Raw genomic sequence first — 16,840 nt, 5'->3', positions numbered from 1 at the left:
GTACTTAACTGACTTCATCAGATGTAAAATGGATGTTTGTAAATCATGTGGCAGGATTTTAATTGATTTGCAAGATAAATTTGACCCGGTGGATCACTTGCCGCTCAATAAGCTCTTGTTACTGGATTTGAGTTCATTAACTTTGTTTGGTATTTCTCCTCCTATGACAGATATCCAGAGGAAGAGGGTATTCCCATTAATTGGTAATGAGTGATTTTGTCTCAGACCAAATAGCTGCAAAAACTAATGACATTCACATCAGCCTCAGTAGTACTTTGTGTCGAGTAAAAAGCCAGATGGTAGCATGCTACACTAAAATGGCAAATATTATAACTGCTTAACATCAGCTTGAGAGCAAGCTTAGTATTAAGCTCAAAGCACTGCTGTCCCCAAGTACAGCCTGTCAGGAACCAAGCAAAAAAGGCAGAACAACAAAGGTGTGAAAAGAAAAATTGCCTTAATAAAGTTAAAAACTGGATAACAAATGACAACAGTAAGTAAATCCTAATGTCCTAAGACATACCAGTGGTATTTAGCCCCAAGCCAATAACAGTGCAAGGTTACATCATTCTGTCTCTCTCTTCTGCTTTATCTGTGTTATGAGCTCTGTGTGTCTGTTTGACTGAGGGTGGGGCTGAGGTACACACACACACAGAGTAGAGAGGTGCACAGTGGACAGGATGAAGCTTGTGCTTCGGCTGATTTCATGCTTCGCAGCACCTTCCTGCAGGGTTGTGTGGAGGTGTGGGCGAGTTTATTTATGCTTTAGAACATAACCATCGTGAAACAATCAGATTTTTTTTTTTATTTCTCTGATTCACTGCTTTGTTCTCGCTAATGTCGCTTCCTCCCTTCATTCATACTCTAGCTCCCTTGTCCATTGCTGCTTTCAAAAAACAAAATTTAGACTTTCCTCACAGTATCTGTAAGATAGGCTGACTACAGCATCACGTCATATTAAAATGCCGATCGTGAATTACAAAGGAAAATGTAAATCAACATAGTGACATTTTTCAGCTCGCTCTGCTCCTCTCATGTACAGTATGTAACAGAGATTTGTGAGCGGCAGACAAGTTTAGCTGTCAGTCATGCTGACCGACACCTCTTTTTACATAATCAAATAAATAATATAAAGTAAACTTAAAAAAAGAAATACCACTTGAATGTACATACACTTGATGAAACCTTCCTTAAATCCGCTAGTAACAGTTTAAAATAGTCTCTGTGTGTCTGAGCTAGCTTTGTTTAGAAAAAGTATTAAGTCCTCTATTTTTTTCAGATATTAAGTTGCTTTTAAGTCAACTATTTCAAGATATAAAGAGAACTTTTCTTTGCAAAACTGTGACTATTCTCTCTTTCAATAACAGTACATACTGCGGCAAAGCTAAATATGACGAGACAACTTTTCTTCTTGAACTTGGGTCGGTCTCACAGGGGCAACTCGCCCCACAAAGGCTGCAGCTCCAACTAGGCTGTGCAGCATCTTTTTTTTTATAGCTAGCTGACTCATGGTTTGACCTAGCAAAACACAAATTCAAATTGTTCTTCTCCAAAAAATGTATTTAAGGAATGAATGTTGAGTTACTTGGATTGATAACACTTTATTAGACATGTACTATATTAATACCGAAAGAGGCTGTTGGGTCCTAACAGTCCATTGTCACTCCCTCACATACACAGCAACACCTCCACTTGCAGATCTCAGTAACCGTCCATTATTCTTATGCACGCTGACAGGCCTGCCTGTCAGTTAGATCACTTCAGTAATTGAATGAATGGAGGATATCCTTATTAACTTTCAAAGAAGGAGGGTTTCTTGAAGTGCATTGTGTGTGTGCACATGCATGGATAATAAAGCCACACAAATCTGTACTATTGTAATTACAGCGACTCTTCCTCGACAGTAAAATGCCTCTCAGCAGCCTAAATATTAAACACAGAAGCTGAGCTCAGACCGAGGCAGAGAGGAGTTCAGAGGCAGAGAGAGGCTTTATTCTAATGCCACTGAACCAACAGCCAATCAGGTTGATGTAGATGCGACAAAACCACCTGCCACCTATGTAACAGACGAGCTCTCTCAATAACAGCAATGATGATTTGGTCTCCTGTGATCATTGTGCTGCAAGAGCCTGATTATCAAGGTTATATTAAACAACACCGTCTGCTTGTGCATGTCTTTTACAATCACAGATATTGTTTTTGAGGCAGAGCTGAATACATTACAGGAGGGACAAATGTTGGAAGGAGACTGTATTGATTATCACTTATTTGTGTATCACATACACGCATAGACAGACACGTGGAAGCGGGAAGCATAAAAGTGCGCTTCGTGAGCGAGTCAGCGAATCACGTGTTGTTTCTGTCTGGCTGTGTTTCCATAGTCTAAGTGCATGGGGTGATGCAAAGAGGAAAACGAGTAAACAAGTCCAGGTCCGGTAAATGTCCAGCGCAGGCAGACAGCCAGTCAGCCTGAAGTGAAGCACGAGGATGAGGATCATTTAACGCTGCGTCTCTCATTCAAAGCCACTCTGAAGAGGATCTCTGACCTTGTTTACCCTGAGATGAGGAAGCAGCGCAAGCACACCAGGCGGCCACACCCACATGGGTGCTCACCGGCATTGGCATCCTGCTCGGAAATTCACACACAGGCGTGAACAACACGCATGCATCAAACAGAAGGGTGAATGTAAACACAGAGAGAGAGGGAAAGTCAGGAAAAAGAGGGTCGACAGCTCAGAGAAACATGTATTTTCTTTGCGTTCATACATTTTGGTGATGATTAAAACACAAAAAAGCAGCTGTGAAATATGGAAGCTGCCTGTTCTCTGAGATTGGAAAACATGAACACAAAATGTAGCTTTGAACTGGAGTCGAGTGCCAATAAGAGGTCGGCACATTTCTATTTGCAGCTGTGAACTGAGAAAACAACTCTGTTTGAGCACTATGAGCAGGATGCAAGTTGAGCCAGTAACATCCAAACTGTAATAAAAAGTGACAGTTTTGAATTCTTGAGTTTAGAGCATTTCTAAACCAAAAGTAACCATATTTTTTTTTGACAAGAGGGTGCAGCTGGGGATGATATCCTTATTGAACCTGACTGACAACACACGGATGCAAGTTGTCCATCAGAGGGTTGCCACGCCCTAAATCATTCCCTGCTTTGTCATCCATTAACACTTAAATGAGACCATAATTTACTTATTATTTAATATTAATTAAATAATTCTGTATTAAAAAAGACTTAAAACTGGTGATTGAGACCATCAACTCATTCATAAAGACCTCCAGAGCTGCTTCATTTCTCACGCTGTGAGCCTCCTCAATTCATCCTCCACACTCCACGCTATAAAAAACAGTTGTTTTTGTTTTTGACATAAAGGGACTCAAACTCATTTTCTTTTTGCAACCCTGTAAAAAGATGAATAAATTAACCTCAATAAGATGACGTGAGAAGTAGTGGGGTTTTTTCATAAGCTTACATACAATCAGACTTCTCGTTGAAACCAGTGGCGTGTTATTAAAGGACTCTATTCAACCTAAGCGGAGAAATCAAACGCTACTGAGCAAAATAAAAGTATCTAATTAAAAAATCAGCCCTGCCTTTACTATCTGCAAGTGTTGTTCACATTAGTGCATCAATCATTAATAGACATTATTCTGAAATGGGCTGTCCTGCATATAGTACTTTTACTTTTGGTACTTGAAGTATATTTTGATGCTAGTACTTTAACTTTTAAGTACAAATTTAAATGTAGAACTTTAACTCACAAAAGAGTATTTCTACAGTGTGGTATTGTACTTCTTCTGCCACTGGCCCCCACAGACACACAAGAGACGTGAGTGCATGCATGTGAGAAAGTTGTGTGTTTGTGTGTGTGTGTTTGCATGCATGTGTGTGTGTGCGGCGAGAGGGAGAGTGAGAAAGAAAAAAGGCCAGAGATGAAACGAGACGCGAGAGATGGAACGACCGAGAAGCAACAGCGATGTCCCCTAGGGTCAATGGGTGTGAGATCCATCTGTTCCTGGAGATCTCACACAAACACACACAAACCATGTGTCATGGTACACGGTGTTTTCAGAGGAGTGTTTTTCGAGGCCTGAGTGTCACAAATCTATGTGCCAAAATTAGAAGGTTCCTTACTCGGCACATGAAACATTTCTTAGCGACAGCGGCAGCGTCAGACGGCTCAGGAAGCAGCCTGCGCCTGACAAAAGCACGAGGAAGGAATTATCCAGTCTGCTGAACTTCCTTCGACACAGCGACTATGTGATGTTCCCTCCAAGAAATAGTTTAAGCTTCCTCGAGAGCCAGTAAAAATTATTTGCAGCGTCTGATGCTGCAGCAATACATAGCACCCGGACTCATCTCTAAATCCCAGTAATTTTCTCCTATTAGCGCAGTTCGCTCTATGATTACATTCACCAGTGTTTGTTCCATTAATACACAGTATATTCATCATGTACAGTCACTGCTCAGCGTCAGTGGTCACAGCCCTCGCCTACATGAACTCACCTGCACCATCACTCAGTTCTAAGATACAAAATGTTTGAGCCAGTTGTGTAATCTAACGAACAACTGTATCATAAATATAAATAGTTTACTATTGCAACAGGCCTACCACAAGGACTACAGGCAATATGTGGATTAAATACAGTTTAAAGAAAGAAAAAAAAACTGCTCATACGCCTGACTTGTCCGTGCCTCTGGCGCTGTCAGTCACCAACTTCCAGTCTGTTATCTCCGATAAGAATGACGAGTCAGACAGGATGGAAGGGTTCAAGCCCAAATCGATAAATACCCAAACAGAGAAAAATGTTTTCCTGGTGATACTCTACATGTTTTTGTTTTTCTTCTGTATTTCACAAGTGTTCCTAATTTGGGATTCATGATTAATCTGAGATGTAAAATAGCTCGTAAGAAAGGGAGGTGTTCCTGTTTGTGACATCACACATGTGCATTATAATGTCTAGCAGCTAGTTTGGGATGTAAGACTTGATTTAGCACAGCTGCTCCGTTGTTTGTAGCGGTACTGGGTCAGGCGTGTGTGAGCTGACCAATCAGCGGAGACTGGGTATTCAGGAGGGCGGGGCTTAAATAGGCAACAAAGTGTTTCAGACATAGGGGGGAATACAGAGCTGCAGCACTGGACAGTATGAGCAAACTGATGTGATTTTTGAGCATTAAAGCATGTAAACATATTCTAGTAGCAACTCAAAATAAAATTACGAGCCTGAAATGAGCATAATAAGTGTCCTTTAATACATAGGGTAGATAAAAAGTAATTTGTTGTTAATGCTTTTTATATATTTTTGTGTGGTTGGCTAGTTTTTGCTTATTTGCTGTTTTAATTGTATGTACAGTCCTTTCACATAGGCATGCTTTGTGATATTGGGGTGTTAATAAACTTTAACCTGACTTTAATAGTGTTGTAATAAGCAGATACAGAATCAACCCTCATGTGTCAGTTCATTAGAAGCACCAGAAACTACTACGGCCCAATAAAACGGCCCTGCAATACTGTAAATCCTATCCTCATTAAGGTTTTAATGTTCAGTATTCATTGGAACAGTTTTAGAGGGGTGTTGATGCAGCTTTATGGCCATATGGAAGCTGTTTGTGGTACTGCTGAATTGTATTGATGTATGTGATACTATCACACTACTTGAGACGGGATTTAAAGAAAATTTTAGGGTTCAAGGGGTCGACGGAGCCTGGTTAACAATAATGATTATTCATTAATTGTCTGGTAAGATAATTGTTTTTCATGCAGCTTGAGTGCTTCGCCGTTTGCTCTCCAGAGGGACAGGTTTCTTTCATGCCAGGAATCATTTTTGCAGAAAACCTCTCCTAATGGTCTGCCTATCAGCAGATGGCCAGAAGCTACCTGCCAGCTCGAAGGAGGGAAGGGACGACATGTGAGAGAAGTGAAAAGGGAAAGATAAAGAAGAGAATGGCCGAAGAAGAAACCACACTGAGGAAAAACAGGCTCTTTTTTCATCTCTCGCTTTCTGTACACTGGCATGTCTCCTGGGTTTAACTAGAGAGGGTTTAATTGAGGCCGGTCCTGCGTGTGTGTGTTTGTGTGTGTGTGTGTGTGTGTGTGTGTGTGTGTGTGTGTGTGTGTGTGTGTGTGTGTGTGTGTGTTTGAAAGCAGGACTCAACCTTAAATAAATCCCATTTCCCCATCTGCCTGCAATAACACACCTTTGTGCTCCGTGGAGAATAAGCAGTGCGCTCTGCTTTTGCCGTAATTGTTCTGCCCGACACTTTTGCATACTGATGTCCATTTGATTGTGTGGCTTACGAATAACTTAAACCCCCGGCAACACACACATACGCACAAAAACGTCCACACACAAGTTTTGCTTACCACCATCTTGTTGAGGGAGACCCAGCAGTCAGACGGGAAGTCCTGCAGCATGGGAACCAGGAACTGCAGACAGCCATCCCAGTGACACAGCAGCAGCATCATACCAATCAGGTTGAATATTCGCATCACAGCACTGGCCAGGTCATAGGTCATGTGGAAGATCTGTCAGGAGGAGAAGAGATGGGGCGACAGAGAGTTAGAAAAGTGGAGAGAGAAAGGAAAGACAGAGATCGATGTGTGAGAGGAATGAAAAGTATGTTTTTACAGACTGAGTTAAAATCCAAAACTGTTGAATCTGGTTTCACAAACAGTCGGCAGCATTTATCTACATTATACTGAGGAGAGGACTGTAAACAGTTGGTGAGTTTTTCAATGTGGCCGAGGGATATAGCTGTTAACTTGCACATATTTTGACAGTACATTGATTCACTCTGTACTTTAGATTTTAATATTAATTCAAAAGAAGCATTAAGAAAATGTGATACCTGCAAGAGAAAGTCATTACGAACTTTTTTTTGCCACTTTTTTGCCTCCTTTCTGCTATGTCCTGCGACTACCGCTGAACATTCATGTGGTGACTTACGGAGGAGGGAGGGGATTGCTAGCTGCAAAATGGGCTGCAAGTTAGCTAAAACGACAACAATGCTCATAGCATCAGCAAGTAAAACAACGGTGGAATGGAAGAGCAGCAGGTTTCCCATTGATATACACTGTATGTTCTTCAAATAGGGAATATAACATGAAACATTTCTTAAAGCAGTATCATGAAACATGGCGTGATGATGTCACTCATCATCAGCAACAAAACTGATTATTTTGTGAGACGTGCTGTGTGTCATTCCTCCTCCATCTTAGTAAAGTGTCAGGCTGAGGTTCTACATAATAACCATGTGGGGAAAATGAACAAGCACAGAGTCTGTGGTCTGTACTCACTCATGATAAAAAAAACCTCATCAGTCTCTGATGAAGCTTTGATCTGCAGCCCAGGCCGGCCTCTCTCTGCTGTTTCTTACATTTACTCCCCTCAGGTGAGGGGGCTCATTTGTGTGGAGCTGGTATTGTGGTTGCAGCCTTGTAAACACCACTCACTGTGGCTCCGCTGGCTACCGGCCAGGCCTTGTTACCACTTTGTGTGTGTGTGTGTGTGTGTGTGTGTGTGTGTGTGTGTGTGTGTGTGTCTGTGTGTGTGAGAGAGTAGATTTACATGCATGTGTGCACTGGTGTGTAATCCTTGCATAGCTGGGCCAACTGGCGGCTTGGTTAAATTGTAAGCAAAGCATATTCCCCACCAGGGACAGAGAAGATTGTCCTACAAGGGAAGTAGGTCAGATGCTGTATGTATGTCTGCATTTCACATATATATATTCGTGCATATTGGAAAGCACTGCTCTGTGGGCCAAATTGATGGTTTCTTATATCTAAAAGAAAGGCTTGTTTCTCACTTGAGTATCTGGCCCACATGTGAACTGGGCCAGATACTGTGTGTGTTTGTGTGGAGATGTAAGACACATCTCCACAGCCAGGAAGGGACAGTCGGTGACTCACCCCGTGACCTCAGAGGCCTTTGTTGCCCTAAACTTGTAGCTCACTTGCATTTCAAAACCTGCTTTCCTCTAAAACTTTGGAGTGCAAATGTATGGAGGGTGGGTTCACCCCGCCTAGTGCCCCCATGTGGGAGGCCATGAAATAAACACTGCAAAAGTGCCCTCTTGGATGCCCCTATGGTAGATGAAACCCTCTGGGTGCCCTTCCAGTGGAGAAAATATGATAAAGTGCCCTCTGTAGTGCCCTTCCAGTGGAGAAAACATGATAAAGTGCCATCTGTAGTGCCCTTCCAGTGGAGAAAATACTATAAAGTACCCTCTGGGGTGCCCTTCCAGTGGAGAAAACATGATAAAGTGCCCTCTGGGATGCCCCTCAAGTGGACAAAATACTATAAAGTGCCCTCTGAGGTGCCCTTCCAGTGGAGAAAATATCATAATCCTCTCTTCACTATAAATATATCACTTCTGCGTGATGGTGCCCCTTTTTATTTTTTTTGCCCCTGCCTCTCAAACATCTTGAGTTTGCCACTGCTGTGCATGTTAGCAGTCTGAGCACTAAATAGCTCCTCCTTGTCCTACATATACAAGTACATGAAAGAACATCTACATGTATTCAGCATCCCGATATTGTTTCTACTTTGTGCATTGCATCCGTTTCCTCTTTATTCTTCAATCGTCTGCGTATTTTAAGTTCAGCTCAAGTCCAGACTAAATGCAGAAGACACTACTTTCTATACTTGTTTTGGGCTATTTCCTATAACAGTTAATGACCTTAGCTAATTTGGGGAGGGAGAAAAGGGAAACATACTGTGAGGACCTGCCCTGTGATTAGGAAGTGCTCCCATCATGATTAATGAGGCTCCAGGACTAATGTTCCCCCCGACACCAGAACAGCACCTGGCCATGTGTCACTGTCAGACCACAATCTGGGTCAAGGCACATTACTGTGACCACAACTCCTAGTCTGACAAAACACGGATAAACTACTTTCCACTCCTCTCTGCTGCACATGAGCAGACACACAGTGATCCAGATGAAAACATTTAGAGGAAACTATTGAGCCTGATTAATATTACTCCCACTGCCTCCCATTTACCATCATTGTCTAGCTCATGAGAAAAAGGCATCCTCTGGAGCCTTGACACAAGCTTTCTGCCTCAGGAAATTGTTCTGGTTAGTCCTGACAGTGCTTATCTCTGCCTCAACAGACACACCAATCTATTCAGGAATCGAGGCAAAGACATGAAATGTTAACTTGCCTCTTTTCTAAAAACTATGAGCATAGCACCAGAATCCTCTACTCGGGTTGGCCTGCAGCCGAGCGAAACGGTCACATCATCACATCACTAGGATGATCTTTGTAGGAAACCCCCGAGCTGAGCTAAGCTGAGCCGAGCCGTGCTGGGCGGAGGGGAAACGCAGCCAGCCAGGTTCGGATTGGAGCTGAGCAGAGCTGAGCTGAGCTGAACCGAGCTGATGGAGGGCAGGGCTGAGTCGAAGCAAAAGAGCGTTCAGTTGTGAGCATTTGAATCAGTAATTAGGGTTCTCGTCAAGCTCAAATTACCACTCTGTAATCAGTAGAGCAGCGGTTATTTTCAGGGCGAGGGGAACACACACGTTTGATTTATAGATGCTCGGTCAGTCCAAATAGGGATCCTCAGATTGTGCGCGTAAGCACTTGCACAAAGCAGGCCGGGGTTAATCGTGTTTATGCAACATGCATGATGGAGGATAATGCATCTACCTATGGGCGAACATTAGTTCCTGTCATGCCAGTATCCAGTTACAACAGTTTGATGCACTGATTGTTTGAAATTCCACATAAAAATCAGGAAAAAAAGGCAGCTCTTGTTCTGAGAGGAGAAAAAAGCTAATTAGCATCCCCGGTGGTTCATTCCTCGGAAAATCCCTTTTCACTTTCCCTCTGATAAGCACAAATTAATTTTTCATGAATTCTTAACTGCATCAGCTCACTTATGATGAGCTATTATTCAGCTTATTGTTATACAACACGGTGAAACCTCATTTTGTGTGTAAGGAGGTAATTATACAGAAGAGGACTGTTCTGATATACAAACAGAATTAGTTGTGCACTGACAAAAAAAAAGACACTGCACTGGAAGCCAATATTGTATTATTAATTAGGGCACAGTCAGACTAGTTTTTCCTCTTTTTTTTGAAGACAGCACAATTCAGAGTGGTGGGGAAACACTTTGTCAGTATATTCAAACAGCAGCTTACTTCTATGCTGGAATATTAGTGATACAGCTTTAATGGTTTGATCTGGAGTGAAGCCGACAAGCCTAAAATCCATAATGATAAACATACGCCTTTGTGAAGGTTTTCTAACAATCTGCACATTCCTTCACAGCTGATGGCCATCCTGTATCACTGCACTGCACTGGTACTGATATTTGTGAGTAAGTTGGCCAATTTTTTTACATAAACACATTGCAATAATAACAATATTACTGCAGATCCCTTCAGAGAATTGTGGCAAAGCAACATACCGAGTGGGACATTTAAAACACTTGTCTGAGCCCTCTGATGGAAAAACTACACGGAGACACACTGTTTTAAAATCACCTAAAAGCTGCTTGATCGTGATTTATCTGTCTCGATATGGTGTATTTTATCCATAAAGGAACAAGAGGATACAAAAAGTATCAATAGTCATTTTCAGGTATTTCAGAGACATAACAGACCAGTTTAACCTCACCTTTACTGAGGAATAGAGAGAGATGCCATGCCAGGCAAAACATATCAAAACAGGTCAATATGTGAGCGAGCTGGCTGATCAGATACATACTGTATATAGTTCAGACATGTTGGCATCAGTGTATATGATATGCAGAGATTAACTGCAGTACATGCATGTTTTTAACTGTGCATTTGGTAACACTCTATAAAGACCATTAAGTTAATAGTTATTTCACTGTTAGCAAACAACGAAATGCTTTATAAACCATTCATTAAGCAATTGTTTATTATAAAGCTGCATGGTTCACATCAGTGTAACAACTGCTTTTACATGATCTTATCCCTTTTATCAGCATGTCTTCTCATATACTCACTGTGTACTCAATTTAAATGTAACCATAGAGATTAATTCTCCAGCCTAACTCTTCCTTTCTTTAGCGGTCAGAGAAAACAACCAGACCCTTATTCCCCATCATTGAATCAGAAATGATGAATGTCAGCATACCTCCTCCCATTGGTGGATGTACCGGATGAGTCTGGACAGCCTCAGCAGCCGCAGCAGACTGAGGATCTTGGTGAAGCGGACGATGCGGAGCGCCCGGGCCGTCTTGTACACCTCCGAGTCGATCCCTTTCTCCACGATGAGGAAGATATAATCCACAGGTATGGAGGAGACAAAGTCCACCACGAACCAGGTCTTCAGGTACTTCTTCTTGATCTTGTCGGGATCGAGGATGATCTCGGTGTTGTCCTCGAACACGATGCCAGTCCTGAAGTTCAGCACCAGGTCCATGAGGAAGAAGGTGTCTGAAACCACGTTGAAGATGATCCAGGGCGTGGTGGTCTCGTCTTTAAAGAAGGTGATGCCCACGGGGATGATGATCAGGTTGCCCACCATGAACATGAGCATGGTGAAGTCCCAGTAGAACCTGACGGGGTAAAGCAGAGAGGGGAGAGACACGAAATATTCTGAAAACTGCTCTGAGATATGAGAGGAACCGACATGTTACCCAGAAAAACTGTGGATGAAGACAGAAATACTGAAGTCTAGACGCTCACACTGTTATTTGTTATGCATATCACATGCCAGCAAATATGCTGATGCCACTTGATCTGTGACAGGTGATCTTTCTCGTTTTCATTAAGCAATGCTTTCCCAGAGAACAGCGCCCCCCCTAAACACAGTGACAAATGACCGTCTTTTATGAAACGCCTGCTTTTTCACTAAGTGCACTGTATCTTCTCCTGGTGAGGTAACCTACACCACCTGTCCAAGACAAGGTCAAAGCAAAGGACAAGAAGCCCAGAGACAGACAGAGATGTTACAGGAAAGATGAGCTGGGTGCAATTGAAAGAGCCACTGACAGAGGAAGTCTCAGCAGATGACAGCTACAGTTCTGTGTTCCACATCTGAGTCGTATTTGTTAGCATTCGGACCAAAACAACCGCTACATAGGGCTCAGCGACGCCACAGAAACCACCAGGGTAGTTCAGAGTTTCAAGCACATTGATTTTAGAGCTGAGACTCTTTGTCGATTAATTAATTATTGCATGACACAAAGTTAGTTAGCAACTGTTTTGATAATCGATTAGTCAATATTCAAATGCAAAACAGCATTTCTTTAACAGAACATTTGAAGAAATCACTTCAACAAAACTGATTTTTCACCATTTTGCTGACATTTTAAATTCAAACTCAGAATTTAAATATTTAAAATGGTAATGAAGTAATTTCACAAAGTCAGAAATATTTATCTCTTCCATAACTGAACAAACAAGCTGTTCTCAGAGGAAAATAACACTGTTTGGCGCTAGAAAGGTGGCAGGGTCCGCCAAATATAAACAAAGTAAAACAGTATGAAATTGTGTCGTCCTTTAAGGTCAGTGTGTTTATTCAGCTTATTCAGTCATGAAAATAAAGAGTTTGTTTATGCAGGCCTAAATTGTATTCCCAAAAAACTACATAGTGCACCTTTAAAGACTAAACAACTAAATTAAGTGCATATTAAAAGGTGCATTATGTAGTTTTGAGCAAGACTGAATAAACTTAACAAACAAACACAATATCATACTGTTGTATTTTGTTTGTACTTGCAGTAACCTTCTAAGTAGCCAAAAAGTGCTCTGGGTCCATCTTCTCCTCAGTCGACAGCTTGTTTATTCAGTCATGGAAATAAATAAATATGTCTGAGTTTGTGTTATTACCTTTTTTAAATATTGTAAATATTACCTTTCTGAGTTTGAATTTCTTTTCCAAAACTACGTAATGCCCCTTTAATCTATGAGTCCTTCTATGAGGTTGACTTGGTTGTACAGGAATACTCTGTGGTCAGCTGAAAGTAAGTGAGAGCAGCCTGCGAAGCGAAGGGAGGAACTGATGGAAGAGCGCTGCTGAGTCATGACTTGAATCCTCTCTGCTTCAGAACATTGTTCAGTGTTTAATGCACCCTCACATAATTCCCCCATGAAAGCAGCTAAGCGGTGCTCTGTTAAATAATATTTTGAGAGCAAAATCCGAGTCAAAAGCCAGTCAAGAGGTCCAACAGTGGGTTTTATCTTCAGCCTGCTGCTGTTTTCACACTTGAGATAAATGGAGGAGCTGTCCTCGGTGCTGAAATGGATGTCTAGACGCATTTCAGCTCAATTATGTAACTTTTTGCAGCTTCAGGTTCATGTTGAGGTTAAGCTCATGAAACAAAGGCTTTCTGAGGACACTTGTTGAAAATATGTGTGTTAAAAAGCAGATATCTTTATATCTTGCCAGTGTAAGCGAGAGGTGTCCAGAGACCCAAATGCATCAGTTTAACCTGCTGGTCTGCAAGTATTCCTCTTAGGAAACAAGAAAGGAAAAGTCTTTATCTCTAATTTAAAATGGTTAATTTTACATATGATCCTGTTGAAAAGAGGGGACTATGTGTGTACTGCTGAGTATTAACTCATTTGTGTGAATTTATGTTGTTATTTTTTTTCATTTACAACCAAAGTGCCTTAAATAACTGAATATTTTATTATGTTTGGTCTGAAGTTTGATAAGGAGAAGGAGCAGCAGATGATGTGTCACTATAACATCCATGGCATGCTCTGTTAACTCAATCTGACCCATACCTGAAGTCGCTGTATGGGTGGATAATCCAATTACCCGCTGACTTTACGCGCTCCTGCTCCTTCTCCACCGCCTTCTGGCTGCCAAACATGCGCAGGGAGAACTTGTTAACTCCGGGCTGAAGCATGGAGCTGAACTGCCGCTGCATGTAAGTCTGGTTCCCCCTGGAGTCTCCATCGTCCGGCACTATCTGAGAGCCGTCCTCCGCTTTGGTGAACGTGACGGAGTTCCTTGACTGCAGACTCGGGGTCTGTCCTTTACTGGTCGGGGCGTTGGAGAAGGAAACTCTGGAGTCCTTTTTCTCCATCGCTGCCACGGTCTTGACCTCGGCCCCGGGCCCCTGTGTCAGGGACCCCGCTGAGGTGATGGAGCCGTCCATGGTTGCAGCCTTGCCGTCTTCAGCTGCTGCTGCTCCTACTCCATCTGCCAGCTTCTCCTGCTTGGAGATGAGAGAAGAGAGGCTCCCTGAACTGGTCGGGTCCCTTCTACAGTCTCCGTTTTTGTTGCATATCATACCGATGGCCCCCTCTGCTCTCACGCCTGCCTCTGACACTGTGTCCCCTCCACCTGTGTGCTGCGCCTCTGAGCCGCCGGCAGCATCCCTCTGACACAACGGAGCAGAGGCTGCGCCGCCACTGGCACTGACAGGTGCGGAGTCCTCGTCTGTCAGGAGCCACAGCTCGTTGTTGTTGGAGTTTTTGCGCGCAGCGGACGCGACTCCGCCTCCTGGCGTCAATTTCTTCATCTTGGCTCCTCCGCCGCTCCCATGGTCCTCGCGTCCGGACAGGATGCCTACCTGAGGTGGTCGAGGCTGCTGGAATTTGGGCTCCTCCTCGCCGTCCTCCGCCTCGTCCATCACAGGAAGAGACAAAGACGGGCGGACAATAGAGAGACGCGCACCTTGAACCCGGCGAGACTGGGCGGCGGCGGAGGACAGGAGGGGAGGCAGGAGAGGAGCGTGGAGTTCAGAGCGCCAGCAGCCCTGTGCGCTCCATCCACACAACACTTCAAGGATAACAGCGCACCGGTGGCGTTGCTATGGCTGCAACCTGGCTCCTGTTGTTGGCTGTGCGTGTGTGTGTGTGTGTGTGTGTGTGTGTGTGTGTGTGTGTGTGTGTGTGTGTGTGTGTGTGTGTGTGTGTGTGTGTGTGTTTGAAAGAGAGAGAGAGAGAGCTTTACCTCAGGGCTGTTACCACCTACAGGTAGATTATATTGATTAAAAAAAGTGAACAAAAGAAAAAGGGATTTGATCAAAGCAGGACACACCCAATAAGCCCACAGTGAGCTCTTTTAGATAATAGAGGAATATGAAATGCATGAATGAACTCAGCTCGCAGGACAAACAGGTGACAGATGAAGGCCACAAGAAAAAACCATTAAGTTCTCCATCGTTTGCCCTCCGCACCAGATCTCAGGTAGATTGATGACATCGACCAGTAATCTACACTTGCATGTGATCTGCAGTCACTCCAACACTAGATCCTTCTGGACTACACTGAGAGACTGTAGACACAAGCGTCTGCCTGTTGCTTTAGGTTTACAAGAAGGTCAGGGTCTCCAATTCATGGTGAAATGGCTCCACCTTGTGGAAAGACGCGCGCGTTGCACGCTGTCAAACTTCCTGAGCAGCCATAAGGTTTTTCTTTTTTTAGGACTTAATACATGCAGTGTACACAGCCTGTTCCTTTTGTTCAGTGTTGTCAAAAGTACCCAAAAGTCATAAAAATATGGTGTTAAAATATTAAAAGAGAAAGTCACTCATACCAATAGTACTTGAGAAAAAGAAATAAAGAATCTGTTGTGAAATTAACTTAGATTTTAAAAGTAATTTTCTTGCAGTTAATGTACTTCAGTAACATGATAACAAGTAAAAGTGAATTATACGTATATATTTACATGAATGTATACAGTGTACTACGGGTCTAATCTGATTGCAGTTAAGCTATGATGGCACTCAGTAGAGCGCATACCTCTGCCAAGGCCCAACAGCCCCCTTTATCCGCATCAAATCGTACTAACTCGGATACCAACCACCTAAATACATGATCCATAAATTATTATCTGAGAAATTAACAAAAAAATGCTGAATCTTCGTTGGCTGATTTTTCTTTATTTTTTATGCTTAAACAAACTAAATAAACAAACTCTCTTTGTTTTCATGACCGAATAAACAGAATATACAAACTGACCTTAAAGGACAACACAGTTTCATACTGTTTTACTTTGTTTATATGTGGCGGACCCTGCCACCTTTCTAGCTTCAAACAGTGTTCTGGGGACCTTATTTTCCTCTGAGAACAGCTTCTTTATTCAGTTATGGAAAAAATACACATTTCTGACTTTGTATTATGACCTCATTAATATTGTACATATTCAAATTCTAAGTCTGAATTTCTTCTCCAAAACTACACAGCGCCCCTTTAAAGAAAGTGAGAACAAAATCTCCTGGATCTCTACCCTTGTTTTTGTGTCACAAGGGTCGCAGCAGTGTACAGGTTTCAAGGGATACAGTAGTAAGAAACTTTACAGTTATCATACCGTGCACATTTGCTCATCTACAACAGTGAATTCTACTATATTAGTGTTTTTAAAAGTACATGTGAATACTCAAGTAAAGTACAAGTATCTCAAAATTGCACTTTACTCAAGTACAGCACTTGAGTAAATATACTTAGTTACATTCCATCACTGCTTTTGTTTCACTTGCAAACTGCACCTCAGCTCCTCAAAGATGCATTCACTTATTCCTTTACTGCAACAAGTGTACCATAGTTCATAGTCCTGTACTGCAGCCTTTATGTCAAAACTCTCTATTCTGCTGCAGCTTACCACTGGGCTTGAACCTTTTCCAATGAGGCAACTGTTGAGGGCTGTCAGAAACCAAGATAAATCTAGTTCTTAAAGATAACTAATTTTTTCAGAAAGGAAGCACACAACACAATCAGACATATCCACAGTTCTACTGATAAAACCGGGGTCACAGACGGTGCTTTCTACCAGCTCGTGTTGAATATCAGTCTTGGCCCGAAACAGGAATTTGTGCAAGGTGAAGTCATAACAAACCAGTTTGGCAGAACATTTAAAGACTTGTGTGAACTAAACTATGAACTTCCAGTTTTAAA

At 42.5% G+C, this 16,840-nt stretch overlaps 1 protein-coding gene across 1 annotated transcript in view; it reads right to left on the bottom strand.

Annotated features, from left to right (window-relative positions):
• hcn2b (hyperpolarization activated cyclic nucleotide-gated potassium channel 2b) overlaps window positions 1-14,478 on the bottom strand; it is a 42,271-nt gene extending 27,793 nt beyond the window's left edge. Inside the window, exons 1-3 of the mRNA XM_073476752.1 lie at window positions 13,721-14,478; window positions 11,121-11,544; window positions 6,372-6,533 (exon numbers count right to left, since the gene is read on the bottom strand). Of these exons, the coding sequence (XP_073332853.1) occupies window positions 6,372-6,533; window positions 11,121-11,544; window positions 13,721-14,463 (1,329 nt within the window). The 5' untranslated portion in view covers window positions 14,464-14,478. The remainder of the gene's footprint in view (window positions 1-6,371; window positions 6,534-11,120; window positions 11,545-13,720) is intronic.
• Window positions 14,479-16,840: the final 2,362 nt, after the last annotated feature.

This window comes from Pagrus major, chromosome 11 (genome assembly GCF_040436345.1).
Source record: "Pagrus major chromosome 11, Pma_NU_1.0".
In the NCBI taxonomy this organism is placed as follows: Eukaryota; Metazoa; Chordata; class Actinopteri; order Spariformes; family Sparidae; genus Pagrus; species Pagrus major.
Note: the sequence above shows the minus strand (reverse complement) of the source record. Positions and strands in the feature narration are given on the sequence as shown.